Source organism: Phoenix dactylifera, chromosome 17 (genome assembly GCF_051530095.1).
Source record: "Phoenix dactylifera cultivar Ajwa chromosome 17, Ajwa_hap1_PhDact_Kaust_v1.1, whole genome shotgun sequence".
NCBI lineage: Eukaryota > Viridiplantae > Streptophyta > Magnoliopsida > Arecales > Arecaceae > Phoenix > Phoenix dactylifera.
This window is the reverse complement of record NC_143206.1, coordinates 18,254,116-18,281,659: the sequence shown is the minus strand read 5'-3', so window position 1 is coordinate 18,281,659 and position 27,544 is coordinate 18,254,116. Positions and strand designations below refer to the sequence as shown.

At 43.4% G+C, this 27,544-nt stretch overlaps 1 protein-coding gene and 1 pseudogene across 2 annotated transcripts; both read left to right on the top strand.

The window, feature by feature from the left end:
* The first annotated feature begins 352 nt into the window (after positions 1–352).
* LOC103706626 (exocyst complex component EXO70H1 pseudogene) lies at positions 353–2,714 on the top strand (annotated as a pseudogene). The gene has a single exon (XR_015974454.2). The product of XR_015974454.2 is annotated as an exocyst complex component EXO70H1 pseudogene (transcript).
* Positions 2,715–19,408: 16,694 nt separating this feature from the next.
* LOC103706628 (ankyrin repeat-containing protein ITN1-like) lies at positions 19,409–25,646 on the top strand. The gene is made up of 4 exons (XM_008790780.6): positions 19,409–19,674; positions 19,772–20,473; positions 22,086–22,495; positions 24,433–25,646. The coding sequence occupies exons 1-4, from the start codon at positions 19,647–19,649 to the stop codon at positions 25,261–25,263; spliced, it is 1,971 nt and encodes a 656-aa protein (XP_008789002.3). The 5' UTR covers positions 19,409–19,646; the 3' UTR covers positions 25,264–25,646.
* The last annotated feature ends 1,898 nt before the right edge of the window (positions 25,647–27,544 follow it).

Here is a 27,544-nt window from a genome sequence, read left to right as displayed (position 1 = left end):
GAGAGGCTCCACAAGCACATGTGGAGTTCCAGCTGTTCCGAACTATCAAAAATTTATTTATTTACCGCTCCTTACTCAAAAGAGGTCTTTAAACGTGTTTTGTAGCCGCCCTCGGACTCTGCCATCACATGTTGGTGGACTCTGTTGGCAGCACTCAGCTTTAAAACAGTGTGAGCCGTTGTAAAAAATAAATTTGAAAAAAGATATCCGGAAGATTCTGCGTGTAAGATGATGCGCGACTAAATGGGCCCTGTACACATTATATTACGTCCCTCACCACGTCATTTTTTCCGTTGTACGGCGCCTCTCCAACATATAATTTTTTGTAGCTCCTCTCTTTGGCGGTGTCCCTTAATATCTGTGTGTGTTTATAAATACAGCTCCACCGTTCTTGGAGTCTTAACGAACTTTGTAACCTGCGGAGCCTGCAGAAACCCGTCGGCTTCTGGCTCGTCCGCTTCTCTCTCTCTCTCTCTCTCTCTCTCTCTCTCTCTCTCTCAGGTGACCGCTTTGCTTCTTCGATTAGCTACCGAGGATGCCGAGAAAAGGGCTTAGAAGCCTCCTCCCCTCCTACTCCTTCCCCTCCCGTCATCATGATGGCCGATCCCTTGCTCCGCCTTCTCCTCACCGGCGGCAGCAGCAGAGCTCCGCCGCCACCATGATGGAGGACAAGGTGACGGCCGTGGAGGCCATCATCACCAAGTGGGACCCGAACGCCTCCTCCTTCGCCAAGATCACCTCCCTCTTCTACCAGGACCGGGCCGAGGCCCACCGCTTCCTCCTGGCCGTCTCCGACCTCCAGCGCGCCATGCTCGATTTCGCATCCGACAAGGGGAACCTGGTGTCGGGATCGGATGCGCTGGTCCGTGCCCAGACGCTGATGCAAGCCGCCATGCGCCGCCTCGAGAAAGAGTTCTACCAGATCCTCTCCGCCAACCGCGACCGCCTCGACCCGGAGTCCGTCTCCGCCCGGTCGTCGCGCTCCAGCGTCTCCGACGCCGAAGACGATGTCGGCGGGTCATCGGAGGATGACATCCGTGCCGCCGGGGAGTCCATCGGCGAGGTTGAGCGTGCCGCGGCCATCGCCATGGCGGACCTCCATGCAATTGCGGAGACCATGATGTCGGCCGGGTACGGCAAGGAATGCTTCCGGATCTACAAGATCCTTCGCAAGTCCATCATCGACGAGTGCCTCTACCGCCTAGGCTTCGAGAAGCTCAGCCCCTCCCAAATCCAGAAGATGGACTGGGAGTCGCTCGACTCCAAAATCCGAACCTGGCTCGCTGCATCCCGGGTAGCCGTGAAGACGCTCTTCTCCGGCGAGCGGATACTCTTGGACCACGTCTTCGCCGGGTCGGATTCCATCCGGGAGGCATGCTTCGCGGACATCGCTAGAGACGCCGCCGTCCAATTCCTCAGCTTTCCCGAATTGGTGGCAAAATCGAAGCGGTCGCCGGAGAAGATGTTCCGGATATTGGATCTCCACGATGCAATCGCCGAGCTCTGGCCGGAGATCGAGCCCGTCTTTTCTTTTGAATCCACCGCGGCGGTTCCGACTCAGGCGCTGAATTCACTTGTCAAGCTCGCCGACGCGGCCCGGGCCACCATCGCCGACTTCGAGGTGGCGATGCAAAAGGACACTTCCAAATCGCCGATCCCCGGCGGTGGGATCCATCCGTTGACCCGCTACTCTATGAACTTCGTCGCCTTGCTTGCAGACTACGATGCCGCCCTTGCTGACATCTTCGCAGACTCCACTCTTCACATGCCGTCCTCACTTCCCGATTTTTTCTTCGACACGTCGCAGGCGTCGGCACCGCCGTCGCCAGCTCCCTCCTCCGCCGCCTCCACCTCCAACTACGAGGAGAACCCCGGATCTCCGGTCGCCGTCCGGCTCGCACGGCTTATTCTTGTACTCCTCTGCAAGCTTGACGACAAGGCAGGGCTCTACCGGGAGGTGTCGCTATCCTACCTCTTCCTCGCCAACAATCTTCAGTACATAGTGAACAAGGTTCGGGGGAGTCGGCTTAGTCACCTTCTCGGCGAGGAGTGGGCGACGCGGCACGCGGCGAAGGCAAGGCAGTACGCTTCCAACTTCGAGCGGCTTGGTTGGAGCAAGGTGGCGGCGGCGATCCCGGCGGGGGAGGTGGGGCCGGCTGAAATGCGGGAGCGGATGCGGGCGTTCAACGCGGGCCTCGAGAAGGCTTGCCGGAACCAGGCGGAGTGGGTCGTCGCGGACGCTGGGATGAGGGAGGTTGTGAGGGCGGTGGTCCGGGGGATGATCGTGCCGGCGTACCGGGGATTCTACGTCAAGTGCCGGGCGGAGCTCGGCGACTCGGCGGTGGTGAAGTTCTCGCCGGAGGACGTGGGGAGCCGCTTGTCGGAGCTCTTCTCTGGCTCGGATGGTTCGGACTCCGGCTCGGAGTCTTATTCCGGTTACCGGCTCGGATCCGGCTCTGTTTCCGGTGGGTCAAAGTGGTCGTCGCGGTCCGCATAAGAGCACATTTTACCCTGTTCTGTACTCAGTTCTCGTTAATCCTTGCGTGCGTGCTCTTTTCTGCAGACCACTCATTTGTTCGTCTTTTTTCCCCCCTGTTAGCATCTTGTTATTGTTAATTAACTATACGTGCATGCAGCTTGTGAATTATTGCTTAATAACTCATCGTTTTCGTTCATAAATTTAAAAGTTAATCCACTCCATATCCATATACGAATCTCTGTGACTTTTTTCTCTAATTCTGCTTATATGGCTCGCCAATTTAAAGATCCTACCGTGTAATTTAATGGATTCCACTGAAAATTTCAAGCACTTAGTTTTGTCTTCATTGCGAGGGAACGTTTGGATGGGGAAGACGAAAGGAACGGTATTCTTCATACCAGAATTAAAAAAAAAAAAAACTAATCTGATAGTGATTGGAACACGAAAAGGGCAGTCAAAAGGTGTTGGGGTAGTCCCTGAGGTAATCATAGAAATCTGGGAGTCTCGGGTCTGAAAAAAAAAAGTGAAAAAAAAAAAACTAAGTTGTTAAGTAACTAAAATTTCAATATATCATTTTCGACATTGAAAACTATAGATTGGATGGTTTGAATTTTTAAAAAAAATTTTTTATTGATTATTTCAAGCATTAAAACTAGGTGAGATCCATCCTCTATTTTGTTATTTATTGTTGAAATTTGCCATATTGGTGATAAATGTTCTTGACGTGGAAGTTAAGAATAAATCTTATTGATATTTGTACAGCTGAACTAGAGATGATCTATTATAATTCTATTATTTTAAATAGTAGAAGTTTTTGGTTGGCTGAGGTCCCGCAGTTTTTTTCTTCATATCGAAAAATTTTTCGCATTAAAAAAATTGTGTTGACTCTTATGTGTGGATTGCTTAATTATTTTGCTTGTTAATTGCTTGAGTAGATTGAAAAAGATTATTGTTGCTTGATGAGTGATATTCTATTTAATTACACAAAAAGAAAAAAGAAGCTTACGACATCATTATTTTTTCAATATATTTTTCCGAAGAAAATAAATGATAGTTCTATTGTTCAAAAAGATGTTAGATTTTCCTTTTCCATTTTCAGAGGTATTTGAAGAGACAAATATTCCACAAGCCGAACCGAATGGATGGAGGGAAATTGCGTTTTCTAGAAAAAGTTGAATTTTTGCCAATAATTTTCTTCCCTTCGAATCTTCTAGGAATTACTTTTAAACAATAGGTGACGATTTGCAGGCTTACTAAATGGTAATATTTAAGTGGTTTATTATGGTTAACCCCATAACAAATAAAGCTGGTGTAAGATGTTATAGTGAACCCCATAAAGAAGCCGGTGTTGTTGATCTCACACTAATCTTTGTTAAGGACCACCTGCTTGAAATCTTGCGTTACCTTCATCATCCAAAGACATGCTTTAATCTTTCGATATCATTAAAAAAAAAATCTCCATGGTTCCAAAAAAACAAAAAAAATTCTCCAATCAAAGAGGCACTCCTCCCTTTTATTTTTCAGGTCGTATCTTTCGTATAGACACGGATATCGTGGATGCTTAGTGGAGAAGAAATTATTAAGTAGAGAAAAAATTATTAAGTGGATCAGGTTTGTCGTGAATCTAGGATAAAATTATTATATAGATTCATAATTGTATTTAGTGGAGGGCAAAGCAACCTCACAGGAATGATAGAAAGGTATAAGGAGAAATCCAAAGTGAGAGAAGTTTAAGAGAAAACAGTAATTAAAGGACGTGCAGAAACTCAAAAGCTAACGTATGGGAGAAAAGCCAGACGACAAAAGTCAAAGAACGAAATGGCAAACATCACATCTTAAATTGGGCCATAGAGGGGCAAGTAACGTTAATATGCAATATTTAATAAATAAACAAAACAGTCCCTATGAAAGTTTAAGGCTTCTATTGGTGCATGATAACACGTGGACTTGAATACCTAAGCCACATGTTTTAGATGCAGGCAACATGCGGTGAGGAGCAGCAGCACCACGAGGGGTAGAGGGGATGAAAATTCTCTACCATACGAGTATACGACATTAGTTGGATCGTGGAAAATTGTAACGCCTTTCAGATTGTTTATGTATACCAAAAGGCAAATATGGTTGCTGAGTCGTTTTTTTTGCTAGCCGCTCCTCTATCACGTGAAATTCTGAGTGAGACGGTCTATCAGCAACATGAGGAATAGAGGGGATGAAAATTCTCTACCATGCAACATTAGTTGGATGGTGGAAAATTGTAATGCCTTCCAAACTATGTATGTATACCGAAAGACAAATATGGTTGCAGACTGAGTCGGTTTTTTTGCTAGCCGCTCCTCCACCACGTGAAATACTGAGTGAGACGGTCTACCAGCAACATGAGGGATAGAGGGGATGAAAATTCTCTACCATACAACATTAGTTGGATGGTGGAAAATTATAATGTCTTCTAGACTGCATGATTACCGATAGCTATTCCTCATCCGATCCCGCCATCCTTTGTGATGACGCCGACAACGGTGCCTTCCACAGCACCGACGAGCTCATCGTCCTCGATGGAGATGATGACCAGCAGCACCGCTGCTTTGCGAAAGAGGAGGATGAGGATGACCGGCCTCCTCGAAGTCTCTCTTTATTTTATCTGGTTTACAGCTGAGCTGGCAGATTCGATCCACCTAACAATTTCGCGTACTAAAACTCCGTGGCTTTGGTTTGGCCTTCATCGTCTCCACAACTGGAGAACCTCGCTGCTCATGGGCGTTGGCTAGACATTGGACACCAGCATCTAGCACTAAACAAGGCTGGACGCCATGGAGAAGTAGGTGACCTTCATACCTAATCCATCCAGATGAGACCTCTTTTCTTTATCTTCTGCCTGCACCACCACGCCATGGAGAAACTGATTTTGTTTTTCGTGATTTATAAAGAGAGAGTTCTCAACTGGTTCATACGTCTGGCACATCTAAAAGCATCTAAAATTACAGTGATCCATACATCATGAGCAGTGCACTAATGTACAGGAAGAGCATCAGCTTGCTTGGAAGATGCATGGTAAAGACACTTCCTCCTCTGTATCTCTTCATCAATTTTCGAATACAACGGGGAGTTAAATGCCTCTCTTTGGAACCTCCCTGTGTCTCTCAAGATCAAATGTTTCATGTGGCTATGCTGGAAGAAGAAACTGAAAACCAGAGATCGACTTGCTTGCTAGGAAAACTTGGAGAGAATGTGGGTGGATCGATGTGTTTTGTGCCACCAGGCACTCGAGACGGTTGATGATCGCCTCTTCTCGAACTGTGATTTCTTCTCCACTATCTGAAAGGCTGCTTTCTCCTCCGTAGGGGTTCTGCATGCATCTATTATTATCCTTCTTCGAATTTCTCTGGATCTTGACTGGAGAAGGAGTTTTCCAAAATCAGCTTAGCTGGTCATTCTCATGCTGTATGCAGCTCCAGCTTGGGGATGTTGGAGAGAAGAATTTGAGAATCTTCCTCAAATGGCAATCCATAGTGCATGCGGGTGGCTGCTGAAGGCCTGCAGGTTTCTAACGTTCGGTCTTCTCCCTCCCTCTCTCTCTCTCTCTCTGATACCAATCTCATGTCAGTTTTTGGAGGAATTTGGACAAGAGCTAAAAATATACCAGCTACGCTATCAGGTGATTAATCCTTCTTTGATCAGATGGTTGATTGATCACTTGATTGGTCTTTTTAGTTTTTTATCTCTGCAAGGGCTGCTAGGGATAAAGAGGTTGGATCAAGACATTTGGGACAGCCAGATTGGATCGGGCTAAATCGGTCTATATGTAGAGGACGAATCACGTTTTTAGAACAATGTATATCACATGTCTCAATTCAGGTATGTTCTTTTCAAACTTCTGATTTTATTCTAGTAAATTATTTTTTTATAATACTTCTATAAAATAAAAATATTGGTGTGTGTTCCTTCTAAAAGTGGAGGTGGACTCGAAATCCTTTTTTGTGGTTTGCACATTGGATGTTTCGTGATGTTAACGGTGCTTCCTTTCTTTTCATACGTCCTTTCTCTGTCCATGTAACTGTTCTTCTGCTCTCATTCCTTTTGTTAGACTGAAGAAATACCTTATGACAAGTAAGCATTAACAGTATCCAGCGAGATCTTCTAAGTGCTGCTGCAAATAACTCAAAAAAAGGTAGAAAAAATAAAGTCATAGGCAAAATAAATTTCTTCCACAGTAACATCTCATATCGTAGGTAGCTATTCCTCCCACTCTTCTCAAAAGTATTCATGTGGATCGAGTCCCTTGGTGATGCCGCACAAATGCGGAAAAAGAGGAGAAGAAGGAAGAACAAGAGAGGAAGAAGGAAGAAGAGGTTCTAGAGACACGGGAAGAAGAGAAGGGGAGGAGGAGGAGGAAGAATAAGATCTGGGGGGAAAAGAAATTCTTAATCATTCATTAAACCCTAATCATGAAAATAGTTCCCTATATATAAGGCCCAAATACACAACTTGCATAAACCCCCCTTACACAGAAATAAATCCTAATGAACCCACAAATAACACAAATAAGCCCTAAAATGCAAATAAGCCCAGAAATAAAATAAACCACAAATAAACCCTAGAATGCAAATAAGCCCAAAAATAAAATAATAAAATAAATATGCAAATAAACGAGTCTGGCTCAATCCGGGGGCTCAGGATCATCTGGATGAAGGGCTCTGATGTCCCCATCAACTCCTCCCGGGTGAGAAAAACTCGACCCCGTCGAGTACAGGTCTGGCCGGCTGTCGTACTGCTCCAGAAGATCGGGGTCAATGCGCTGCAACTGTGCTTTGGAAATCCACGTCACATCAGACTTTGGTCGACCTTTCCACCGAACAAGGTAACGTTGGTAACCACCGTTCCTGCTTGAAATAACCTGCTCATCCAATATATGTTCTATTTGTTCTCTGCGTGCATGAAATTTGGGAGGTGGTGGCTCAACAGCAGGTAATAGGGCAGGGTGTCCAACATGGGCAGGTATAGCAATAAAGGGGTCAAAAGGCAGGAATATTATCTTTTTGTATGGGACTAAATCTTCAATATTAAATGTCGCACTAATCCCATAGTCATCAGGAAGATCCACAACATATGCATTCGAACTGGTTTTCTTTAAGATTTTGAACTGTTCTGCACTACAAATTTGCAATTTCTTAAACGTTTCCGAAGAAAGTCGTTCAAACCTAATTCTTATCATGATGTAATCTCTTTCACTTAACTCATTATAACGTCTGTGTAAATCAGCAAAGGATTTATATTTTAAGTTATTAAAGTGACTACAATTGCTGATTTCTCGATGCAATGAATGTGGATGTGATACAATTGATTGTGCAGACTCAAAGACTCTATACTGATGAGACATGAAAAACAGGTCTATGGGTTGCCTAGGTTTGTAATCATGCACTACTTCGAATGGACTCATACCTATGGACTTGTTAACCGAACTATTACATGCAAACTCAACTGTCGGTAACATTAAATTCCAGGTCCTAGCATATGCATTCGGTCTGAGCCTATGATGTAGAAGGTTGGGCAGAGATGCTCCGGGAACTAGATCGATTGCGCGTTGGATATCATGCATTGGAGAAAGTGCATCCGGAAGATCATCAGGGAGTGCATCATGAAACTCCTCTAGAAGGAAAACTACTACCGGGGAATGTTCAAGGTTGGACTCCGCATGGGTAACTTTAGCTACAAGTGCCAATTCAGATGATTGGCTCTCAATATCTGTCACTACCTCTTCCACAGTTGTGATGTGAAGTGGCTTGGTTGTACTTAGATCACTAGTCTCCCTTTGGGAATCATTTTGGACAAAGTCTAATTCTGTAAGTTCGTCTTCAAAGTCTTCTTCATAGTCTTCTATATTTGGTTCATAGACTTCTTCGACATATTCGGCCTCTTGGTTCCTAACTTCTGGTTCAGTAATCGAGTAGGTTTTAGTGGAACATTGGGGCGCTATGTGGCCGAATTGTTGACACCTAGAGTATTGGGTTTGGTGCCTAGGAGAGTGGGGAAGGACTACAGGTGGTGCGACCAAACTGATTTTAGGTTGGGCTGTAACAGGGGTTGGCGATTTAGGGGTCCTAGAATTTTGCACAAGCTCACGGATCTCTTGTCTGAATTCCTTGTATCCAGCCCGTATGGCAACGATCTGTTCCTTGATAGACCTCAAAATGTCGGAATTCATGGTAGCTACAGGGGTTTTAGGTTGACTGAGATAGTACTCCATATCACTACAGGTTGGCATGCAATGATGACACTGGGTGATGATGTGAAATGCAGTGTCACTAATGAAACCTTAATAACTATAATGTAGGACCAAAGTTGTAATAACCCCAAATTTTTTTTTTTTTATATATAAAAAGGGATAGAATAGTCCTTTAAAATTGATATAGGGGTAAAATAGGAAGGAATCAAAAGATAATGGCATAGTTGTAGATGCGTTGAAGTGGTAAGGGTAAAATTGGAAGGAATCAAAAGTTAATGGCATAACGGTAGATATGTTGAAGTGTTAGGGGCAAAATGGGAATTTAATAATATTAAACAAAGGGTGAATAGTATTTTGATGTGATTTAATTGGAGGGTTTGAGCTGATGAAACCGAGAGAAAGAGGGAGGGGGTTCTCAGACGACACAGAGAGAAAGAAAAAGAGAAGAAGAAGAAGGAAAGGAAGAAAGAAAGAGGAAAGGAAAGGAAGAAAGAAAGAGGAAGGAGATTCCGGTTGCACTTCTAGCTGAAGGGAAAAACGTAGATCTCCTTCCCCTCTACGCAAGGACCTCGATTTCCAAAAAGAAAAAGGTAAATATCCGTCCCTATCTAGTCTTTTGGTGACATTAGGCTATACAAAGGGTGGATATAGTCTAGAGGGGTCGGATAAGGGTTGTAGAGGTGGTTAAAAGAGGAAGAATCGGATTTCGACAAATTTTTCCGGTATTACGGAAAAACTGTGTCGAAGTCTCAACTTCGGCGAATTATTTCGGGGGTCAAACGGCCTCCGATAGTGATGCATATTACTATTCTGGAATCCTCTATGAGTGTAGAATGTTAGGTAAAAATTTCATCAAATTTGAAGTCTGAAAAGTGGATCAAACCCGGGATGAAGTAACCGGCTGTCGGTCCGGGTTACTGTTCATCCGGGTGGAAAATAAGAGATTTCATGCTATAATAGAGTATTAAGCCTAGATCAAGCAAAAAGGGACCTTGTACTCATGCAAAGGAGTCCCTAATACATATAAATGGTGAGTTAATTAATTAAAAAGGAAAAAAAAGAAAGAAAAGAAAAGATTTAGAGAACATGGGAGTTGAATCAATTAAAGTTCCCTATATTATAATTGGCACGTAGATTATGACCTTGATACAAGACTAAATGTATTATAAATGCATGTCACAGTTGGGCAAGAAGTTAGGGAGCAAGAAGAAGAAGCCCCTACTGCCTACCATAAAGTTTTGGAGGCGTATCAGGGCTGTGCCAGATTGACAGGTGAGTGGGAGTCATGTACTTTGCACCATGAGCTTCCTTAATTCATTTTCATAAATGTCGCCAAGTGTGAATTGATTCCACTTGAGCATATTGATTGATATTGTAGTAGATTCCTCTATAATCTTGATTCTCCATGCTTGATTATTCTGTACATGCATTTGAGGAAACATTGAGAAGAATTACGAGGGGTTTATGAGTAATTAAATTGGATCTGAATTGTGAAATGACTTCTTTTGTAAATTGATTTTATTTCCTCTATTTCAAAGACTTATGAGTGGTAGCCTTGATTATACTCTTTATGAGTAATTAAATTGGATCTGAATTGTGAAATGACTTCTTTTGTAAATTGATTTCATTTCCTCTATTTCAAATACTTGTAAGTGGTAACCTTGATTATACTCTTTATGAGTAATTAAATTGGATCTGAATTGTGAAATGACTTCTTTTGTAAATTGATTTCATTTCCTCTATTTCAAAGACTTGTAAGTGGTATATTGAGTTGCATTGCACACCCTTGACCCCTCACTCCCAAACCTGATGTTAGTTTATGATTGGGTCGGAGTCGAGTGAGTGGTAGTCTTAATTATGCTCCTTTTAGTAGAGTATTGGGAGGGTGCATTATGGCATTCATGCATGGCTTGACAGTATCTGCAGGACACCTATAGTCGATGGGGTTGAACATCGGCCTTTGTGCACATAGTAGCCTTCTGGGTGGGCGGAGCCCAGTCCCTTCCTAGGGGGGGACACGGCCCTAGGCGTAGGATCGGCCGGTCCTACGACTTATATTCTGCTTGCCGCCGGGCATAGTAAGACCCCGCGAGGTGCAGTATGGCTTTCCGCGGATGTAGAATTCCCGCGAGGTGCCGTTTAGTATGTAGATGTGAGATGAATTTCTGTTCTGGATACTGGCCAGCATTTATATGATCAGTGTGGTGTCTTATCCTGCATATGCATGTGACAGTAGGGAGTTGTTGCTGGTTCGCCTGGGGCGTAAAACCCACCTCCCGATAGCTGTCTAGCATTTATGTTATCAGTATGGTGTCTTATCCTGCATATGCATGTGACAGTAGGGAGTTGTTGCTGGTTCGCCTGGGGCGTAAAACCCACCTTCCGACAGCTGTCTAGTGATGATTTACATATTGGTGTGGTGTCATATTCGATGTATGCATATGGCAGTAGGGAGTTGTTGCTGGTTCGCCTGGGGCGTAAAACCCACCTCCCGATAGCTGTCTTGTTGATGATTCAGCCTATTGACACCTGATTTATATGATTCAGTACTATGACCTGTTGAACATATTCATGAGTAGCATATATGTTGACTTGATTATTCCATATATGCTTCAGATGAGTTGATATTGATTGTGGTGATATTGATGATTTACTCCATATTCTTTATGTTGAGTTCATGTTCATCTTGTTATTGATCTTGAGATTTCATCTCGAGCCATGATTATATTCTGTCTCATGTGCATAGTACTCTCTACTCCACTCACTGAGTATTTATATACTCACTCCCCAGTTTGGTGTTTTTGATTGCAGGGCAGGTATTGTATAGAGAAGAGCAGGATTAGTGGTTGCCTGCTAGCTGTGCCGCTCCATAGTATAGTATAGTATAATGTAGATAGAGGTTTATACCCTTTTGGTGTATTATAAACCTTCTATTGTATATAGTGTATAGTTACAGTCATAGATCCTGTTGTGGATATGGGTTTGACCATGGATGGAATGGGAACCAGATTTTTATACATATGAGTTATATGCCTGAGATATTGTATTGATATATATTGTCCAGGTTCATTATGTGACGGATTATGTGATTGCTGCTCTGACAGGTAGTGTGTTGTATGTATTGAGATAATCCTGACAGGTCACTATAGGAAAAGTGATCATTTTGTGCATGCATCATGCCAAATTTTTCAAGATTTATTGATGATTGATAGGTAGTAGGGTTCTACGCGGTGGCTGGTGGCCTTATGCCTACCCGCACCCTAGGACCGTCGCGGCGGCCCGCCGGGAACGGGGCGGGGGTCGTGACAAAGCTTGGTATCAGAGCAAAGGTTAAGAAGAGTCCTGTCAGAGCAATAGGATGAGTCAGGATTAAGTATAGGATTATACTATGGAGCATAGGATTTTTCTATATATTAATTTATGAGTCATTTACAATTCAGTAAAATATATTATGACTCAGTGTGTAACGACTACCCTCTTTTTTTTAACTCTTTTAGAGACATATAAAGAATACCTCCAAGGAGAGGACCTGCTCGTCCTGGAAAGAGGATGGAGCCAAATATAGTATTGGATGCGGGTTCCGCACATGTCGAGCCCCAAAGAGAAAAATCTCCTCCTGCTGATAGACGGAGGGTTAATGATCAAGGAGAGGTAGGAAGTAGAGATACATTGATGGAACAGTTACTGGCGGAGAATCAGGCTCTGAGGGAGCAGATTGCTCGGGGGAAATCTCCTGCCCCGTCAGTAGTATCCATCCCACCTCCTGTACCTGTGCCAAGAAGTTTGGCCAGGCGAGCTCTAGATGATGAGGGGATTACTGTACAGGAATTTCTGAGGCTCAGAACCTCGGAGTTTAAGGGGATAGTATAAAAGCGAAGTATGTGTATCCTACCTGTGTGGTAGAGATAGAAGGTAAAACACTTCTAATTGATTTGATTTCCAATACCACACCGAGCAGAATATGAAGAGCAGATACACTCACCCCTTTGAGTAATCAGATAATTTACTCTTTTAAATTCGAGGACGAATTTTATATAAGGGGGGGAGGATGTAATAACCCCAAATTTTTTTTTTTATATATAAAAAGGGATAGAATAGTCCTTTAAAATTGATATAGGGGTAAAATAGGAAGGAATCAAAAGATAATGGCATAGTTATAGATGCGTTGAAGTGGTAAGGGTAAAATTGGAAGGAATCAAAAGTTAATGGCATAACGGTAGATATGTTGAAGTGTTAGGGGCAAAATGGGAATTTAATAATATTAAACAAAGGGTGAATAGTGTTTTGATGTGATTTAATTGGAGGGTTTGAGCTGATGAAACCGAGAGAAAGAGGGAGGGGGTTCTCAGACGACACAGAGAGAAAGAAAAAGAGAAGAAGAAGAAGGAAAGGAAGAAAGGAAGAGGAAAGGAAAGGAAGAAAGAAAGAGGAAGGAGATTCCGGTTGCACTTCTAGCTGAAGGGAAAAACGTAGATCTCCTTCCCCTCTACGCAAGGACCTCGATTTCCAAAAAGAAAAAGGTAAATATCCGTCCCTATCTAGTCTTTTGGTGACATTAGGCTATACAAAGGGTGGATATAGTCTAGAGGGGTCGGATAAGGGTTGTAGAGGTGGTTAAAAGAGGAAGAATCGGATTTCGACAAATTTTTCCGGTATTACGGAAAAACTGTGTCGAAGTCTCAACTTCGGCGAATTATTTCGGGGGTCAAACGGCCTCCGATAGTGATGCATATTACTATTCTGGAATCCTCTATGAGTGTAGAATGTTAGGTAAAAATTTCATCAAATTTGAAGTCTAAAAAGTGGATCAAACCCGGGATGAAGTAACCGGCTGTCGGTCCGGGTTACTGTTCATCCGGGTGGAAAATAAGGGATTTCATGCTATAATAGAGTATTAAGCCTAGATCAAGCAAAAAGGGACCTTGTACTCATGCAAAGGAGTCCCTAATACACATAAATGGTGAGTTAATTAATTAAAAAGGGAAAAAAAGAAAGAAAAGAAAAGATTTAGAGAACATGGGAGTTGAATCAATTAAAGTTCCCTATATTATAATTGACACGTAGATTATGACCTTGATACAAGACTAAATGTATTATAAATGCATGTCACAGTTGGGCAAGAAGTTAGGAAGCAAGAAGAAGAAGCCCCTACTGCCTACCATAAAGTTTTGGAGGCGTATCAGGGCTGTGCCAGATTGACAGGTGAGTGGGAGTCATGTACTTTGCACCATGAGCTTTCTTAATTCATTTTCATAAATGTCGCCAAGTGTGAATTGATTCCACTTGAGCATATTGATTGATATTGTAGTAGATTCCTCTATAATCTTGATTCTCCATGCTTGATTATTCTGTACATGCATTTGAGGAAACATTGAGAAGAATTACGAGGGGTTTATGAGTAATTAAATTGGATCTGAATTGTGAAATGACTTCTTTTGTAAATTGATTTCATTTCCTCTATTTCAAAGACTTATAAGTGGTAGCCTTGATTATACTCTTTATGAGTAATTAAATTGGATCTGAATTGTGAAATGACTTCTTTTGTAAATTGATTTCATTTCCTCTATTTCAAATACTTGTAAGTGGTAACCTTGATTATACTCTTTATGAGTAATTAAATTGGATCTGAATTGTGAAATGACTTCTTTTGTAAATTGATTTCATTTCCTCTATTTCAAAGACTTGTAAGTGGTATATTGAGTTGCATTGCACACCCTTGACCCCTCACTCCCAAACCTGATGTTAGTTTATGATTGGGTCGGAGTCGAGTGAGTGGTAGTCTTAATTATGCTCCTTTTAGTAGAGTATTGGGAGGGTGCATTATGGCATTCATGCATGGCTTGACAGTATCTGCAGGACACCTATAGTCGATGGGGTTGAACATCGGCCTTTGTGCACATAGTAGCCTTCTGGGTGGGCGGAGCCCAGTCCCTTCCTAGGGGGGGACACGGCCCTAGGCGTAGGATCGGCCGGTCCTACGACTTATATTCTGCTTGCCGCCGGGCATAGTAAGACCCCGCGAGGTGCAGTATGGCTTTCCGCGGATGTAGAATTCCCGCGAGGTGCCGTTTAGTATGTAGATGTGAGATGGATTTCTGTTCTGGATACTGGCCAGCATTTATATGATCAGTGTGGTGTCTTATCCTGCATATGCATGTGACAGTAGGGAGTTGTTGCTGGTTCGCCTGGGGCGTAAAACCCACCTCCCGATAGCTGTCTAGCATTTATGTTATCAGTATGGTGTCTTATCCTGCATATGCATGTGACAGTAGGGAGTTGTTGCTGGTTCGCCTGGGGCGTAAAACCCACCTTCCGACAGCTGTCTAGTGATGATTTACATATTGGTGTGGTGTCATATTCGATGTATGCATATGGCAGTAGGGAGTTGTTGCTGGTTCGCCTGGGGCGTAAAACCCACCTCCCGATAGCTGTCTTGTTGATGATTCAGCCTATTGACACCTGATTTATATGATTCAGTACTATGACCTGTTGAACATATTCATGAGTAGCATATATGTTGACTTGATTATTCCATATATGCTTCAGATGAGTTGATATTGATTGTGGTGATATTGATGATTTACTCCATATTCTTTATGTTGAGTTCATGTTCATCTTGTTATTGATCTTGAGATTTCATCTCGAGCCATGATTATATTCTGTCTCATGTGCATAGTACTCTCTACTCCACTCACTGAGTATTTATATACTCACTCCCCAGTTTGGTGTTTTTGATTGCAGGGCAGGTATTGTATAGAGAAGAGCAGGATTAGTGGTTGCCTGCTAGCTGTGCCGCTCCATAGTATAGTATAGTATAATGTAGATAGAGGTTTATACCCTTTTGGTGTATTATAAACCTTCTATTGTATATAGTGTATAGTTACAGTCATAGATCCTGTTGTGGATATGGGTTTGACCATGGATGGAATGGGAACCAGATTTTTATACATATGAGTTATATGCCTGAGATATTGTATTGATATATATTGTCCAGGTTCATTATGTGACGGATTATGTGATTGCTGCTCTGACAGGTAGTGTGTTGTATGTATTGAGATAATCCTGACAGGTCACTATAGGAAAAGTGATCATTTTGTGCATGCATCATGCCAAATTTTTCAAGATTTATTGATGATTGATAGGTAGTAGGGTTCTACGCGGTGGCTGGTGGCCTTATGCCTACCCGCACCCTAGGACCGTCGCGGCGGCCCGCCGGGAACGGGACGGGGGTCGTGACAAAAGTTGATGCTGGACAACCTACTAATGCAATCTGTTATGACTTCAGAAATCAGCAAGTCTTCACAATAATAACTTAAAATTTAAATGTTGCTGATTTTTACTTCGGTTATTCAGAATTAAGGATTAAGATTATTCAATTTAAGAAGTTAGATTGCAATCAAGTAGTACAGTTGTTCTGATCCTAAATCAATATGATCGAAGAATGTTGAGAAGCATCCAGTTGTTAGGGTGTGCTAATTTAATATTTAGATTTTAATAGGGCAAATAGGATGGGTTTGAAAGTAGGGGTTCTATGTTCTGAATTTTGACAACAATATAAATTTTCAAGTATATGGCTATCATGCAAGAGAACTAGAACATAATTAAATGAACAAATCCAAGAAAAATGGAAACCTATCACCTGTGGCGGATGCAGTCAACCAGAATGGTGCGTTCGAGGTCTGGGGCGACTATCAGAAGCGAAGTGCAGCTGATGGGCTTGAAAAGGGAGGAGGGAGGGGGTGGTGTGGCCCCCCTGGAGAAGAAAAGGCCCGTTGAAAGGGGCTCTGCAGTGGCTCGGCCTGCTGACTTGGGCTCGTGAGAGAGAGTCGGGGCAGGCTCCTGCTGCGTGGGCCTGGGGTCGGCCCGTGTTGACTTTAGAAGGAGGGTGGGAGGCGCGTGGGATCGGCCAGATAGGAAGGGGTTTGAGGGGAAGAGGGGCGGCGGAAGGTGACAGGGGTTCGAGATGGGGACGGCCGGCGGCGGAGCAGAGGAGGCGGCAGGCAGGTGGCGGCGGTCTGGTGCAGCGGCAAACGGAGGGCAAGCCGGAGGCGGCGAGGGGCTTTGGTGGAGGGGACGGCGATGGGAGTTCGGAAGGTTGCGGCGAGGCGGAGGCAGCAGTGGGCGGCGTGCGATCGGAGAAGAAGCGGTGGGGGTGGCGAAGGCGGCCAGGCGGAGCGGCGTGGTGGAAAAAATGCTCGGACCGGCGGTTGCGAGGGCGGCAAGACGAAGGCGGCGCTGCGGTGGAACGGCGACGGCGGTCGCGGCAAGGACGGGCGGCGCTGTGGACGGCCGCGGTGACGAAGGCGGACGAAGGCGGTGGCAAGGCGGCGAGGCGGGCGGCGACGGCGGACGAAGGCGGTGGCGAGGGTGCTCACGGTGAGGAAGATGAACAGGTACCTTTTTTTTTTTTTCTCCTTTTTTTTTTCTTTTTGTTTTTCTTTTTTTCTTTTTACTTTTTTTAACTCAGACCCGTTAGGATTCGGGTTAACGGGTTTGACCCGATCCGATACCCTTTACGGACCCGTCACGTGTGGGTCACGTGAAACTTTTTTTTTTTTTTTTTGGACCCGGGTTACGGGTTGTGGGTTAACGGGTTGAGAACTCCCCGTTACCCTGAGTCTTTCTTCAACCTCCCGACGGATTCGGGAGGGCGTCGATCTTCGCGGCGGCGGCTGCGGGCCGGGACAGGGATCACGACGGCGGCTCCACGACCTGCGGCGGCGGCGAGTCACGGCCACGGCTTCGTGGCCTGCGGCGAAGGTCGGCGGCGGTCCCCTCTATGGACCCGATGCAGGCGGTTGGCGGCAGACGCGGGCGACCCGGGTTGCAGCGGCGGAGGGAGGCGTTAGGGCGGCGACGGAGAAGGAGAGCGGTGTCCCACTTCTGGATCTGGCCACGGACGGTGGCCACAGGGGTCACGGCCGAGAGCTTCCTCCGTCAGGACGGTTGCCGCGCGGTTGATATCAGGACGGCGGGCTTCCGTGGGGTCACGGCGACCTCCGGCAGCGAGTCGAAGCGGCGGTGCTGGTGTTGTCGTCGGTGAGGGATGGAAGCGGTGGCCGCGATCGCGGTGACGGGTGGTCACGGGAACAGGGAACCTGCAAAGGTTTGTTTTTTTTTTTTTTGGAAGGCTTGATGATGGAAGCGGGTGGTAGTGGGCAGTGGGAAGTCAAAGGAGAAAGGCGGAGGCGGAGGCGGTGGGGTGAAGCTGTGCAGCGGGCGTGGGGGTGACTATTCAAATGGCAGCAAAGAAGAAAGGCGCTGTGTAGGATCTGGGGCTTTGGCACAGGGGCAAAGCCGAGGCTCTGATACCAAGTTGATGCCGGACCAAATGCGGAAAAAGAGGAGAAGAAGGAAGAACAAGAGAGGAAGAAGGAAGAAGAGGTTCTAGAGACACAGGAAGAAGAGAAGGGGAGGAGGAGGAGGAAGAATAAGATCTGGGGGGAAAAGAAATTCTTAATCATTCATTAAACCCTAATCATGAAAATAGTTCCCTATATATAGGGCCCAAATACACAACTTGCATAAACCCCCCTTACACAGAAATAAATCCTAATGAACCCACAAATAACACAAATAAGCCCTAAAATGCAAATAAGCCCAGAAATAAAATAAACCACAAATAAGCCCTAAAATGCAAATAAGCCCAAAAATAAAATAATAAAATAAATATGCAAATAAACGGGTCTGGCTCAATCCGGGGGCTCAGGATCATCTGGATGAAGGGCTCTGATGTCCTCATCACTTGGTCACCAAATCTACACTATTTTTTCCATACAAAATACCATGCAAAGAGAAATGCCTCTTTCTAGGCAGTTCTGTAATGTTATGCTTCCAATTAATCTGCCTGTCCTTTCCATTGCAGTTGTCGTCCCTACAACCTCATACTGCCAAATAGTTCTTAGATATTCACCATGCTGATGAATCCAAATCAAAACAACCGTTATCAAGGTTAAGAACGTCTCAGCTGATTATTAAATGAGATGATCATATTATCGAAGTAATGATCGCTAAAGTTGATTTGTGATGCCAATGATACTATGGATCGTAAAGTGTAAAAAATTATACCGAAAGATTGCAAAGGGATGAATTCAATGTAGACCGATGGCATGAGTGTGAACTGCAAATCTATGCAAGTTGAGCTGCAGAGGTATATAACATAATATACAGGCAAACACTCTAAACTTTGAGCTGTAACAGTAGTACTTTCATGTAACGCCAAACACTCTTAAATCCATTATAGACATCAAGGAAAAAGACAAAAAGATATTCCGTTGTTATTTTCAGATAGAAAACAAGATATTAATTAAGATTAGATTTATTTTAGCCTATATTTTCTCCAGGTTTCAACAGAGGACAAATCTAAACCTTTGGCTATGGATTTTCCAAGATCAGACCAATATCCTAATAGAACTCGATCGACCAATAAAATCGAGTCGTATGGACCCAAACTAAGGACCGACCTCATCGAGACCAACCCAAAACTTAATTCCATCTGGATTCAAACGTCGGACCCGTAGTCCACTGAAGTTCCGCTCCAGGTCAAACTAGACCCGGCCCCGACACGATCCACCTGGATCTTTCGCGCGAAGATTTCACGTCCCAAATATGGAGGGAGCCGAATTCGGAGTGCTTTGAGAGTTGTGTGATGGACGATCCAACGGTGGATTCGCGGGAAGAAAGGTGAATCCCTCTTTCGCGCGAAACGCACCACCCCGATCCCCTGCAACCACGTGAAGAAACAGGTAGTTCGTTGTCTCATGCGAATTTTCCATGAAAGCAAGAAAAACGAAACATTAAAATGCAGATAAAAATATAATTTTCTGTTTTCCTCGTTCGCCCCGTTCGTCCTGTCTCTCTTTTTCTCTTCGGCCGTGTCTTTTTTCTGTCCAAGACCCATGGCTTCGAAGCCCTAGCGAGGGCGATTCGCGTCTAGGGTTTGAACCGATGGCGGAGAGGACGACGATGGAGGATGGTAAACCCTCTCCTCATTTTTTCTAGTCTAAATTTCCGATTTTTCGAACCAATTTTGATGGGTTTTTTTTTTTTAATTTATATTGATTTCGATGAAGGAGGAGAGAGGGATCTGGAGATGGGAACGACGAGCGTCAGCCCCGGCCGGAGCCCCAACTCGCCGCTCCCGTCGCCGTCGCCCCGGGCGGCGCACTCACCGGCGCTGGTCCTCTCCAGCTCCGCCAAGCGGATGGACCCGGGATCACCGTCGGCATCCCCGATTTTACGGACGGCGTCTGCCTGCGGGCCGGTTCTGGTGCTCTCCAATTCCGGGAAGCAGATGGACCAGGCGTCACCGTCGGCGTCGCCCGCCACCCCGGTTCTGGTGCTCTCCAATTCCGGGAAGCGGATGGACCAGGCGTCGCCGTCGCTGGTGCTCTCAAACTCGGGAAAAAAGATGGACCAGGCCGGGAAAAAGAAGTATGTGAAGCAGGTGACCGGGCGGCACAACGACACGGAGCTTCACTTGGCGGCGCACCGAGGAGATCTGGCAGCAGTGAGGCGGATCCTGGGCGAGATCGATGCCCAGATGACGGGGACGGCCGTCGGGGCGGAATTCGATGCGGAGGTGGCGGAGATTCGGTCAGCGGTCGTGAATGACATCAATGAAGTGGACGAGACCGCTTTGTTTATAGCAGCGGAGAAGGGGTTCCTTGACGTGGTGGTCGAGCTGCTTAAGTACACTGATCGGGAGAGTCTTTTGAGGAAGAACAGGTCGGGTTATGATGCTTTCCATATCGCTGTGCGAGAAGGGCATCAAGGTGAGTGGAGCTTAGAATGTGTTTAATTTCAGTCATGTCTTATCTATTACGTTGGTCTGGAATAGTTTGTCCTTACCAAATTTGTTATGGCTTATAAGGTTTTATAATTTTCACAAGTATGCTTTTCCCTTGAATTAGTTTGGTGTACAACTTATGTCCCAAGCTGGACAGGTGACCTCAGGAGGGAAAAACTGAAATCAAGTTGGATTTGAGACTCACTAGAAAGATGTTAATGAATCTCTTAATCACTGCACTAGAGTTCTTTTTCAAAATTTTGGAATTGATTGGCTACCTGCATCTCTTTATACTTCTTTATAATATCCTTTTTCTCTACTAGATGCAGAGCTTGAATGTACTTGATCTATCAGATGAATAAGAAACCTGCGTGCTTCTCACCTTTCTATCTCAGATAAATTTATTTGTTACTTGCTTGGTCTTAAAATCAGCGAATAGGTTCGGGTTGAAATTGAATCATGAAATTTGGTGTAGGTGGTCAGAGATAGGAGGGTTTTGTACTTCTGTTGGTGAAGTTGCAGGCAACCCACTAATCACTCTTATCAACAAGTTTTCATCAAGAATTTTGTACTACCTACTTGATGTATGGTTTTGTGACAATTTACACCTTTGTGCAGTTATCATTAGTCATGTGTTATGTCGATAATATTCATGATAATAGAAGACATCTAGTGGTTGATTTGTAACTGGCACACATTAGGTATGTCTTAGCAATGGTCCAAACTGCCCAACTTATACTCTGCAGTGATATAAGCTGTTCACTTAGTCTTGCTGATAATTCTTTCTGTATCAGTGTGCAAGTTCTTTTGTTAAATTTGTGCTTTTGTCTTTAGCTGTTCTTGTAGGTCAACTTTAAGTTAAACCTGGCCTGGACGAGGTAACCTTCTTCCGATTGTGTCCTCCGTGAATGATTTCACTCTATTTATTATTGGTACGAAGGGTGCTGAAGTTTTGAATTATTGCTGTCAGACTGTTAAAGATTGGGAAGCTCTGTACTCCTTAAATATGTATTAAGAATTCTAAAGTTTCTCTTATCTTTAGTTTGACTCTGCGCATAGGGTGCTATGGACCAAATATTAAGCTGAATGTGCAAGCCGACAAGTCTACACCTATAGAGCTGGATGTGATTCACTTGAAGATGATATTAATTTGTTAATTATTGCCATTGATGGTGTAGCCATAAATGCTGAAATGAGCTTCAAACATGGTATGTCGTTTCGTATCAGACGGTATTGGGTGTACCATACCATACCGGTTCGGTACTGGTACCGGTACGGGTGGCGTACCGATCTTCGGTATGCCAAAATTTTTTTGCACCGTACCGTACCGACACTATGCTAGTGTGGTACCGGTACAGAGTCCGGTACCGGTATGGTGAACCTTGGCTCCAAATGTAGCAACTCCATGCTTGTGGTGATTGACCAAATTTAGGAAAAAAAACTCTGCTTATTCATAAGTCTCAAATTGATGTTTAAGCAACCTCCCTTCACCCTACTCTCCTCTAATTTGTTGTTTAAGGTCCAGCCCCCTCCCTATCTTTCTTCTCCATTTCTTCGCCTTTTACGTAGCACATCTGTTACTAACTAGTTATATGCAGCTATTGTCAAGGTACTTTTGGACCATGACCCAACCCTTTGCAGAACATTTGGTCCATCAAATGCAACTCCGCTTATATCTGCAGCAACTAGAGGTCATACTGAAATAGTGAATCTGTTGCTAGCACATGATGCTAGCTTAATTGAGCTGTCAAAAAACAATGGGAAAAATGCTCTTCACTTTTCTGCTCGGCAGGGGCATGTCGAAATTGTAAAAGCATTGCTAGAAAAGGATCCACAACTTGCCCGAAGGACTGATAAAAAGGGGCAAACTGCTTTGCACATGGCAGTGAAGGGAACAAGTACTGCAGTTGTTAAAGCCCTTGTGGATGCTGATCCAGCTATTGTAATGCTACCCGACAGAGCTGGGAACACAGCATTGCATGTTGCTACAAGAAAGAAGAGGGCAGAGGTACTGCTTTATGATGCTTTTGTGGTTATCACTGATTCATCTTAACTTTTTGTTTAAATGCACATTTGATGCTCTATGAATTCGAACTCGGATTTGGGATTTTCTAGATTGGCTGCATTCAGTTTTCCTACATGGTTGATGTTTGGACATTAACACCCTTTCCATATTTTCCTTGACTGCATTTGCTTTAAGTGTTGACACTTAAAATAGGCTGGAACCAGAGACTTTGAAGTATGTTTTATGAAAAGTTTACCTTCTGATCAGTTATTTTGCAAGCCAGTGAAGATTACATAGTTTGAACCATTGGATAACACTCCATTTGGCAATGACTGATGATTTGGATGTGATTAAAGCATCGGTCATATGGAGTAGTTGGCTTTTCACAGCATTTTTCCGTTCTTTCCCCATATCAAATTAGTCAAGAGTTTTCCTGTCATCATATTCATTCATTTCTATATAATGTTTCAGTTTCTTCCTTTATCCACTAGTTGTATAACTAAGAATCCATCTGGCCACGTCATCGGTCGTAGGCCTAGCTTTTCTGATTGGAAGATCTTAAAGAATTAGTATCCATTTGACAAACGCTGTTGAGAGGAAGCTTACCCTTCTAGAATAAACCAGAGCAAGCTCATGTTAATGAATATGCCTATCATCTACTTCTAGGTATTTAGATTGTAACTATCAAGTGCATCATCTCATTTTGGTGCTTCAGTCCTTTAAAGATTGAATTGTCTTTAAAATAATGGAAGTAGATCCAAAACAAAACACCCATCTTAAAAATAATAATAATAATGAAGAAATTTAGAATATTTTAATCCCCTTACTTCATGTGGCACTCTTTAGGAAGGGCCATGGATATGACCATTATGGGTTTTGGTTTTCATCTGCTTTATCCTCTATCACTGTTTACTTATATTTGTTGCTACTTGGTAGAAATTTCTACATGTTTCTGCAAATCTACTTGCTCATGGAACGGAGAACGGTTATAGTCTTGAAATTCTAGTATTGTTTTTTATTCCGAATTGGAGTTATTTGGTTAGTTACCTTGATATTAGTGAAAGTTAGTTCATCATCCCGAGTTGTCTCCACCACTGCCAGCATAAGATTTGCTGGAAAATGCCAATTCTTTAAGAAAACTCTTGGTTATGAAAATATTTGGTTTATTAATATTTTGTAGTATTAATCTACTGTAAAATAATAACTAATCATGCGCAAGTTTATTATCTATTTTGTTACTGCAATTTCTGGGTCCATATATGTGTAAAACCAAGGGAGCTTGAATATGATACCCTTTATTTATTTTTTTATTTTTTGCTATAACCAAAAAACATACTAAGTTGCACTGCTATAAACAGAAAACTAAGGACTCAAAAACTCGAGTGCAGTGTTTTTGAGCATATTATCTTGTGAGGATCCGTGCGGGCGTGTGTTTAGTCCCACATCGGTTATTCGCTGGGTAGATCTTGGGTACTTATACAGGATCAAGGAATCTAAATAATACCTTCCGGCTAGCCATTTTGGGTTAGGTCCTGGGTTGTTACAAATGGTATCAGAGCCAACCTGACCCATAACCTATGTGGACTAGGGGACACTGCAGCATGGATCCATTGGAGCTGACACGGGCCAATCGTGGTGTTTGTGATTAGATTTGAATAGATTTGAACCCTTAGCCTGACGAAGACGTCAGGGCTTGAATGGAGGGAGTATATGAGGACCCGTGCGAGCGTGTGTTTAGTCCCACATCGGTTATTTGCTGGGTAGATTTTGGGTACTTATACAGGATCAAGGAACCCAAATAATACTTTCCGGCTAGTCATTTTGGATGAGGTCCTGAGTTGTTACATATCTTGCATGAGGAGTTCAATAGTTTCAAGCAATGAGAAGTTTGCAGTTTCTGTTATCTTGCTAAAATTAGATTTATCTCTTTATTCTTGCAGATAGTTGATGTTCTGTTGCTCCTACCAGACACCCACGTAAATGCACTGACGAGAGACCACAAAACAGCTTTTGACATAGCGGAAAGTCTACCTCTCTCAGAAGAGTCTGCTGATATTAAGGAATGCTTATCTCGTTATGGCGCAGTCAGGGCTAATGATCTAAACCAGCCTCGAGATGAGCTGCGGAAGACTGTAACTGAGATCAAGAAAGATGTTCATACACAGCTAGAGCAGACTAGAAAAACCAACAAGAATGTCCATGGAATTGCCAAGGGGCTCAGGAAACTCCACAGGGCAGGCATCAACAATGCCACCAACTCGGTCACCGTGGTTGCCGTGCTCTTTGCCACGGTGGCATTTTCTGCCATCTTTACAGTGCCAGGTGGAAATAAAGATGACGGAGTGGCAGTAGCTGTTCAGTACGCGTCGTTCAAAATATTTTTCATTTTCAATGCTATTTCCCTTTTCACATCTTTGGCTGTGGTGGTGGTGCAGATCACCCTTGTTAGGGGGGAAACAAAAACAGAGAGACGGGTTGTGGAGGTGATTAACAAGTTGATGTGGCTGGCTTCTGTGTGCACAACTGTTGCATTTATCGCCTCTTCTTACATTGTGGTGGGTCGGCATTTCCAATGGGCAGCTATCTTGGTTACACTAATAGGCGGGGTGACAATGGCTGGAGTTCTCGGGACCATGACTTACTATGTAGTGAAGTCCAAGCACACCCGTTCTATCAGGAAGAGAGCGAAATCATCAAGGAGTGGCTCAACCTCATGGCATCATAATTCTGATTTTTCTGAATCTGAGGTCGATAAAATTTATGCCATTTGAAGGAAGCTTTGTGATTCAATCCCTTTGGCTGATTCCTTCTCTGTCCAAGTACAAAAACCTGGTGAGGTCTGCTATTTAATGATTTATGGAAGGAATATATGCTCGCACCTCCTTATGATTCCTTGTATCTACTTATGTTAAAATGATATCCATCGCAAAATACAAAGACATCCATTTTATCAGGCCATGGAGTAAACCTGATGATGGGTCTTTATATTAGCAGTCTCACCATGAGATGGGATCTGTTGGGGGCTTGAGTTGGATTGCTGGTTTGTTCATGTGAAGTAGTTATTTTTCATGCTGCAGTTGACCAGGATATCCAGTATGCTTTCTTCTTGGGATTAATTTTACGTAGGCGAACAATGATCTTGCTTATTTGGTTACATTCTTGATGCATGAGAATTGAGAATGCATAAAATCCTTCTGGCATGAATGGTGGGACTTATTGGAACATAGAAATCCTGGCATGCGAGCAACGTTTGATATAGCCGGTAATGTTTTAGTTCCAAGAATGCTCTGCATTGTTATCTTACATGATAAGAGTCTAGGGGTGGCAATCAAGTCGAGTTGGGTGTATAGGATTAAAAATTTATCAACTCAAATCCGGCCTATTTATTAAGTAGGTTAGAATTTTAAATTTGAATTCCACTTATTTATTAAATTAGTAACCCATCCTGATCCTGTATAATAGATCAAGTCAGATTAAATGGGTTAGACGAATTTTTAATGGGTTAAATGGATAAAAATAGGTTAAGTCGGTCGGATTAAACATATTGAAAATAGGTTAAATAAATTTTAAATAGGTTAAATCGGTTAGGTTATGATCTAATCTAGTTATTAAATTGGTCAAAGGTTTAAATCTGAATTCAACTTATTTAAGAAATAGGTTTAGATGGGTTTATCCATTTACGATCTAAATTTGTTTATGTCAAATCCAAATCAAGCTATTTGTTCATAGGTTGAATCAATAGTTTGGGTCATAAATTGTCATCCCTAAATAAGAATCTATTTGAAGATGGCCATGTCATGCATTTTATGGAATAGGCCCTTTAGAATTTGCCAAGTCAGCCAAAATTTGAAGGCTCTTTAGAATTTGCCAAGTCAGCCAAAATTTGAATCTCAAAGGCACAATCCGGGGATAGGATTGTGTCTTTTTGCATGAATGAATGATTGATTTTATTTTAGTATATCAACCATCGAATCACATATTGCACAGATTTCAAAGTACTCTAAATTTTTTTTGCATTGCACGATCCAACGGTTTACGTCGACGATAGATTGAGTGGAGTAGAGTAAACAAAGAGTTTTTTTAAAATTTGGCAGTGGAAGGGGCTTTAATTTAGAGGCGACAGACATCTCGATGATGATAAATCAGAATAGGGTGACTTGGAGGGGACCGGAGCAGAGCGCCGCATAATGGGATCAGGAAGGAGAAAGGTGAGGGCACAATTGGTTTAGCCTGAATAGTTTTTTTGATATTTATATAGAATTAAAAAAAATAAATAATATTTTTTAACTATTTTTTTTTGGATAGAGTTATGAGTGGATCCGGTCCATAATCTAAAGCTTATTATAGCACTTGTAAATAAATTTGAATAAATTTAAATTTTTGACAAAATAAGAAAAAGAAATTTAAATTTTTAGCGGGAGATAGCCTGTTCCAATTTAATTAAATCTCAGCTGTAGAACAACAAAAGAACGGACGCCAAGCCGCCTGGCACGTAGTCTTGGAGCAAGTGAGGTGCCATATAGGGCTATTAATGAGCCGAGTTGCTCAAGCTAGGCTCGGGCTCGGTCTGGTAAAAGCCCGGCTCGGATTCGGCTCGTTAGTCAAACGAGCCCGAGCCCAATACGAGGCTCGTTTACATCCGAGCCCGAGCCCGAACAGCTTATGAACCCAAACAAGCTCTGGTCTCCCACTAAAAAATCTTATTTTAGCACTATAATTCATAAAAATCTGACCATATAGAGAAAAATGCTCTGTTATCGAGCCCGAGCCCGATTACGAGCCCGAGCTCCGGCTCGTTCTGAAACTCGTAATTAAAACAAGCTTTACGAGCTCAAGTCCGAGCTTTTGCTTTGCCGAGCAAGCCCGAGCTCGAGCCCAATATAGAACTCGTTACCGAGCCCGAGCCCGAGCTTTTGTGAAACGAGCTGAACTGAGCTCTCTCATGCTCGGGCTCGGCTCCTTAACAGCCCTACTGCTATAGTTGGGCCTAGAGCATTTCCGGCCACGTAATGTTATTGTATATACGCTTTATCTAGAATTTGCAGCACCAAG